Source organism: Eurypyga helias, unplaced genomic scaffold (genome assembly GCF_000690775.1).
Source record: "Eurypyga helias isolate BGI_N326 unplaced genomic scaffold, ASM69077v1 scaffold17217, whole genome shotgun sequence".
In the NCBI taxonomy this organism is placed as follows: Eukaryota; Metazoa; Chordata; class Aves; order Eurypygiformes; family Eurypygidae; genus Eurypyga; species Eurypyga helias.
The window spans coordinates 5108-11568 of NW_010262471.1; the positions used below are offsets into that span (position 1 = coordinate 5108).

The window sequence follows — 6461 nt, forward strand, 5'->3', positions numbered from 1 at the left end:
ACACTCACCAACGTGGCAGGACGGCACATCGATGAAGCCCTTCAAGAAGTTCCCCAGTGGGCTGTTTTCTGATGACTGCAAGAGTGGAAAGAAGAGGGAAGAGTAGGAGGCGGCTGCAGGGGGCCAAGCCCGGTGCCCACTCCATTTGGCAACCTCCCTCCAGCCCTGCAAATCCACCAAGTCTGAGCAAAAGCGGAGAAAAAACACCCTTTTGGCATTCTCTGCTCTGTGGCCGGGGTCTGGAGCATCCCCCAGCCTCTGGATAACAGTCTGGTCTGGTGCCGGGGCTGGAGGACCTCCCCGCCTCACAGCCTCTGGATAAGGGTCTGATCTGGTGCAGGGCCTGGAGCACCTCCCAACCTCTGGATAACAGTCTGGTCTGGTGCAGGGCCTGGAGCACCTCCCAGCCTCTGGATAAGGGTCTGATCTGGTGCAGGGCCTGGAGCACCTCCCAACCTCTGGATAACAGTCTGGTCTGGTGCAGGGCCTGGAGCACCTCCCAGCCTCTGGATAAGGGTCTGGTCTGGTACAGGACTGGGAGCATCCTCCAGCTTCCAGAAAAGGGTCCAAGCTGGAGTGGGGCCCTGCCTTTGTTCAGGGTGCATGGGGTCAGGGCACTCACGGCCTCATCCTGCTCCTGTGCTTGCGTGCTGACGATCTCCTCCACGTAGTTGGCTGGGAACCACAGTTGCTTCTTGCCCCCATAGTCCCCCCGCCACCTGCAAGGGGTGAGAGGATCAAGGCAAGTGGACCGATTTGAGGGGGGACAGGGGTGTTCATGCTGCATGCAGTGTCGGAGAGTGGTTGGAAAAGGGGTGGGGGGACAGAAAAGGAGGCAGTTAAAACACACTGTGGGGCGACCCACAGGAAAACCCCGGGTGTCCCCTCCACCCCCCTATGCACAACGATGCCCATCCGGGGGCCACCTAACCGCCCTCACCAGCCGCCATCCTGCTTGTCGACGTTGTGGATGATGGCCTGCTTGCAGAACGACAGCTCGTCCTCCCGCTGTGCTTTGTAGTCATAAAGAGCCTTCACTGTGCACTGGACCACCGGGGAGAGGGACACGTATCACCACCCAGCACCAGCGATGCTCGTGAACAGTGCTGCCTGCTCAGCCCAGCTTCTCAAATCCCCACAGTGGAGCATGGGGGCTTCTGATGACCCAACACCCCAAATGATGTCCCAGATTGCCCACACCAGCAGTGAGAGATGTTAGAGGGGACAGAAAGGCTGGAAGGCACCCCTGGTCCTGTAGGACCACCAAATTCAGTGCAAAGCAGCTTCGTCTTCTGGGTCTCTCAAAGGTTTCTCCTGGTGCACTGAAGGGATTAATCCCCTGATATTCCCACACTCCCTGGAAAAAAACCCTTTGGGTTAAGCTTTCCCATGTCTGGTCTTAGCCTGAGAGCTGCTCTGCTGCAAAGGGACAGCAGTGCTGGATCATGGGATTGTAGGACCACAGGGAAGGAACCTTGGACCTCCAGTCCAGCCACCTCCAGGGTCAGCTCTGAGACCAGACCAGTCCCAAAAACCTCCAAGGATGAGATTGGGTCAGCTCCAAGACTAGCCAGTCCCAAAATCTTCCAAGAATGGAGACTGGGTCAGATCCAAAACCAGCCCAGCCCCAAAAATCTCCAAGGATGGAGACTGCACCAACTGGGAATTGACTCTACACCTGCTCTTTCAGGGTTCCCCAGTGCAAAAGGATCCATGGGGGTTTCCTTGCTACTGGGGCACATTTCTGCCAGCTTTGTGCTAGGCTCTCTCCAGACCTGTCCCTCCACACCCCACTGTGACAGCACTGTTGCTGGAGCTTGGACTGTCCCCAAGTGATGGTGATGTGGGAACCGTCCAGCTCCAGCATCGCTTGAGGGTCAGAAAAACACAGCAATATATCACCACTTCTCAGGTCAGTGTCAGGAGATGTGGTGGGTCTGGGGGAGATCACCCAGGAGTTCTAGCACTAGAATTGTCATGTCCCACCACCCTCCACCTCCCAGAGACACCAACTCAGCCCCTTACCCTGGCCATTGGCATCTTGTTGGCCTCTACGTAGAAGTGGGGGGTCCGCACCTCATATAAGGCTCCATAGTCCAGCTCCTGCAAGAAGAGACACCTGACTGGGTCACCTGGATGCAGGCAGGGGCTACAATGGGAAATGGTGCAAGCCTAGCCACTGTGTGTGATCCAGAGGTGGTTGAGAGGGACTTAATATCCCTTTGCAACTCATTGGAAGGGAATTTTGGTGGAGTTATAGCCACGGGCACTGGCTGCAGAACAAGCTTGGCCGGTTCTGGTTGGGCTTCAGCTGAGAGGCTGGAGGAGACCGTCCCGCCATAGTGGAGCTGGGGATTGGGCTTGGTTGCCTGTGACACAGAGCCCACACTCCCACCATCCCCCCTGCCAGGAGCACTCACAGTGGTGCCCATCTTCTCCAGGGTCTCTTCGTTGATGGGGTAGCGCAACTTCATCTTGCGGTAGAGCGGGTGCTTCTCATAGTAGCTGACGAGGTCCACGAGGCTCTCGAACTCGGCCGAGCTGCCCAGCATGAAGAGCCGACCTTCCTGCTGGATGCGGCAGTGCTTGATCTTCCCCTCTGCCCTGGTGCCAAGAGAGCCGGAGGGGGGACATGTGAGGGGTGGGCAGACCCTGACTCCATGATGGGGACAGGCAGGAGAGGTCCAGCCCTAACAGGGATGTCACTGGGGTGATGACCCTGAGGACATGGCTTTCCCATCACTACAGTCAGGGGTCCTCCCCATGACAGCATCATGCGCTCCACCGTATCACCCTGCTGACCCAGTGCAAACCCAGCATGGAGTCACAACAGACACAAGACAGGCAGTTCTCAGCTTGGAGGGCAACATGGGCATCATGTCTTAGCCCAACCAGGCTCAGGGTGCCGGATTGTCCACACTCACCGGAAGGAGATGGCATAGGAGCTGGGCTCACTGCGCTTGCGCACCAGGAAGGCTCCATCCCGTGGAACCCGCATCAGCATGTGCTCGGCCTGCAGGCGCGTCAAGTTGGCGTGGTACCACCTGGCCGGACAGTGAATGAAGGCTGTGGGCATCCCCATGCCCTGGGAGGCACCCAGGACATGACACTGGGGATGGAGGAGGCTGATGGACACAGGGGACCAAGGGAATGGGGACCATCCTCACTCTTTGCTCTCGTGAGCATTGGGTTGGGGGACGGGGTCGGTGAGGCGCATCTCAAACTCGTTGCAGCGCAGTGGCACCTCGCGGTAGTGGCAGATGAGGCTGTAGAGGCTGTCGAAGACCAGGTTGTCTGTCAGGTAGAACTTGGTGGCACCGGCTTCCTGCCGTGAGTGGATCCGGCAGTGCTGCACCCGACTGGACCTCCTACCATTGTGGAGAAGGCAGACATGAATCAATTTGGGTCCACATCCCAACCATTCCACGCTTGGGGGTCCACGTGCCACGCAAAAAGGTGGTGTTTCTCCCCCCAGAATGCCATTCCAGCCACCAAATGGGGGATCAGCTGGACAACCCATGGGATGCCCAGACTGGCTTGGGGAGGGTGGGATCCTGCCTCCCGCTGGGGCTCTTACCAGAAGGAGAGGGTGTAGTCACCCACGAAGGTCTCGCTCTCTCGCACAAGGAAGGTGCCGTCCTTGCCGCCCGTCTCGGTGCAGTACTCGTGCAGCAGCTTCTCAGCAATCTGCCGCCCATCCCGGCCACCTCCCAGCTTCCCGTGGAACCACTTCTCCGTGAAGTGCAGCTCGTTGTTGTTGAACTCCTGCAAGTTCACGCCAAAACAGGTATTGCCACCCTCTCACCCTTCCCACAGAATCCTCCCTACATCCCCTTGCCCCGTAGGCACATCCTGCCTCTCACACACCTCCTTCTGCTCCACCTCCTCCTCATCCTCATTGAACTGGTAGCGGGATGTCTCCTCTGAGTAGTAGATCTTGTTGCTTGTCAGGACAAAATAGTGGGGGCTCCAGGTCTGGGAGGGAGGAAGAACATCACCAACATGGGCAGGATGGTGGCATGGAGGGATGGTGCTTTGAGACCTCCGTTTCTGCCCCTGCCCTGACCCACCATGGTATTGCAGTGGTCTAGAAGAGCCCATTCCCCTCACCCAACCCAAACCCTGATGCTTAGCCCTGTCCGACAGACCCCGCTCGGCCACCATCCACCAGTGGCAGGGAGAGCCTTACGTGGTCAATGGGGTCTTCGAGGTAGAGGATGCCATTCTTGATGGAGTTGCTGATGTCATTCTCCGAGTAACTGGCAGTGGAGACCTCCTCATACAGGTTCCCTTCGACCAGCTTCTTGTGCTACGGACAACCCAGGCAGGAGAGCTCAGTGGTGGGCACCGTGTTCCCATTAAGCTCCCAGCCCTCAGGCCGTACTCGGGCTCCTGCAGGTCCCTCCCTACCTCTGCCCATTCCCCTTGCCTGTCTCTTGCAGTAGGACGTCTAACATCCTACTGCTTGTGCATGGAGGGATATTGCTGCTGAGTCACAAGATTTGGGAGAATCACCATGTCTCCTAGCCCAACACGGTCTTTGTCCCTCCCACAAAGAGAGGCTTTGGGGTCATGCCCATTCTTCACCTTGATTAGAATCTTCTTCTTGAGCTGGGTGGGTGAGGGCAACTCATCAGCGTTGATGTCCACCGGCTTGGTGAGTAGCATGTCCCCAAAGACCTTCTTGAAGTGGGAGGCCATGTTCCTCTGCTGGACGATGCTGCAGTGGTCTTCGATGGAGAGGATGATGGGAAACCTGGAGGAAGCAGTTGGGGAATGGTGGACTGGGACAAAGGTGAAGGAGAGGGGAATTTCGGCAGGGGTTGCCTGCCTGGCACAAAATTGGGATGACATGGGAGGGGCTGGGGCTTACTCAGAGGTGACAAACGCATGCTCCTTGATGGTGTGCAGCACATCCAGGAACTTGATCTTGGAGGTGAGCGTGTGGCCGTGGTAGATGATGGGGAGATCATCTGGACCATCCCAGCAGTCCACTGAGTGGGGAGACACCTCAGTTAATGCATGCTGGTCACTGACTGTGCAACAGGGGCCATGTTTTTGGCCCCCCAAAGGACCCCCCACCCTGGGGGATGAGTGCAGGGGACAGGTTGTCTGACAGTCTGTGGGATGCAGGGGGGGACTGAGCATCACTGCAGGGTACTGGGGGAGGACTCACGCTCGATGCAGCGGCAGCCCATACGCAGGCAGCGGGCGTACGCCTCCAGGGAGGACTCGCTGGAGAACTGGTCCCCTGTCAGGTACCTGTGGAGGAGAACGGGACCATCAGCCGTCAGGGCTGCCCCAGCTGGGGTGATGGGATGCTTGTGGAGGTCCCTGGGGAGAGCCCACCCTGTCCTTACGTGTTATGGGAGGAGGAGATCCAGTACTGGGACAGGGGGTGGTTCATCTCCTCGGGCACCACACGCTCATACTTGGCGTCCATCACCATGTTCTCCTTGGAGAAGAGGTATGTGAGGAACTAGGGGGGAAGCAGAGAGGTAAGAGCCTGCCAGGGCTGGTGGGACACCTCTAGGTGGGTGCTATGTGGGGTCACCCACCTCATCCAGCTGGAAAGAGGGGTCTACTGCCTCGTTGGAGCCCTCCTTGAGGTAGGTGCACATGTAGTCCCGCACCATGCCCACGTCACTGGCCCAGGGTTCCTGGGGTGCAAACATGGCTGTTGTTACAGGGGAAACCGGGCTGGGGCATCCCATGGAGATTGGGGCTGAGAGGTATGCCACAAGGGTCTCTGAGGGCACCCACCTTCTGGTCATGCAGCAGGAACTTCTGGAAGTCATAGAGGGAGACTTGGCACAGCTCGGGGCGGTCCACATTCCTGGAATAGGGAGCGGCCATCAGCGAGGAGCAGGAGTTGGGGTAGACCCCATGGGGGAATTGTGGCCACCAGCGTCCACCTGCAGCCTGTCCCCTTGAGGTGCCCCACTCCTGCCCTGCCCCTGCCCGTCGCAGCAGCTGGCCAGGGACCTGGGGAAAGCGCAGGCCATGGGGGGTGCAAGGGGCACCTCGAGCTGTTGGGTGCTGTTAGAGCACCCTGTGACCTGGGAGAGGCGGGCACACAGCCAGAGTGTGCAGGGCTGCCCGAGGATATGGGAAGGACGGCAGGACATGTTCCTTCGAGGGAGGTGATTCTGCCCCTGTGCTCTGCTCTGGTGAGACCCCACCTGGAGTGCTGCATCCAACTGTGGAGCCCTCAATATCAGAAGGATATTGACCACTTGGAGCGAGTCCAGAGGAGGCCACGAAGATGAGCAGAGGGCTGGAGCACCTCTCCTACCACGAAAGGCTGCAAGAATTGGGCTTGTTCAGCCTGGAGAAGAGGAGGCTCCGAGGAGACCTCATTGCAGCTTTGCAGTATCTGAAGGGGGCCTACAAGAGTACTGGGAGAGGACTTTTTACAAGAGCCTGTAAATAGGGGTAGGGTAGATAGGACAAGGGGTAAT

At 58.2% G+C, this 6461-nt stretch overlaps 1 protein-coding gene across 1 annotated transcript in view; it reads right to left on the bottom strand.

Annotated features, from left to right (window-relative positions):
* Positions 1-5856, bottom strand: part of LOC104512680 (1-phosphatidylinositol 4,5-bisphosphate phosphodiesterase gamma-1-like) — a 9504-nt gene extending 3648 nt beyond the window's left edge. The window contains exons 1-16 of the mRNA XM_010155742.1: positions 5764-5856; positions 5559-5660; positions 5361-5479; positions 5177-5262; positions 4874-4994; positions 4588-4756; positions 4190-4309; positions 3868-3975; positions 3578-3765; positions 3168-3368; positions 2925-3044; positions 2421-2604; positions 2026-2103; positions 941-1044; positions 623-719; positions 9-75 (exon numbers count right to left, since the gene is read on the bottom strand). Coding sequence (XP_010154044.1) covers positions 9-75; positions 623-719; positions 941-1044; positions 2026-2103; positions 2421-2604; positions 2925-3044; positions 3168-3368; positions 3578-3765; positions 3868-3975; positions 4190-4309; positions 4588-4756; positions 4874-4994; positions 5177-5262; positions 5361-5479; positions 5559-5660; positions 5764-5856 — 1957 coding nt within the window. The remainder of the gene's footprint in view (positions 1-8; positions 76-622; positions 720-940; positions 1045-2025; positions 2104-2420; positions 2605-2924; positions 3045-3167; positions 3369-3577; positions 3766-3867; positions 3976-4189; positions 4310-4587; positions 4757-4873; positions 4995-5176; positions 5263-5360; positions 5480-5558; positions 5661-5763) is intronic.
* Positions 5857-6461: the final 605 nt, after the last annotated feature.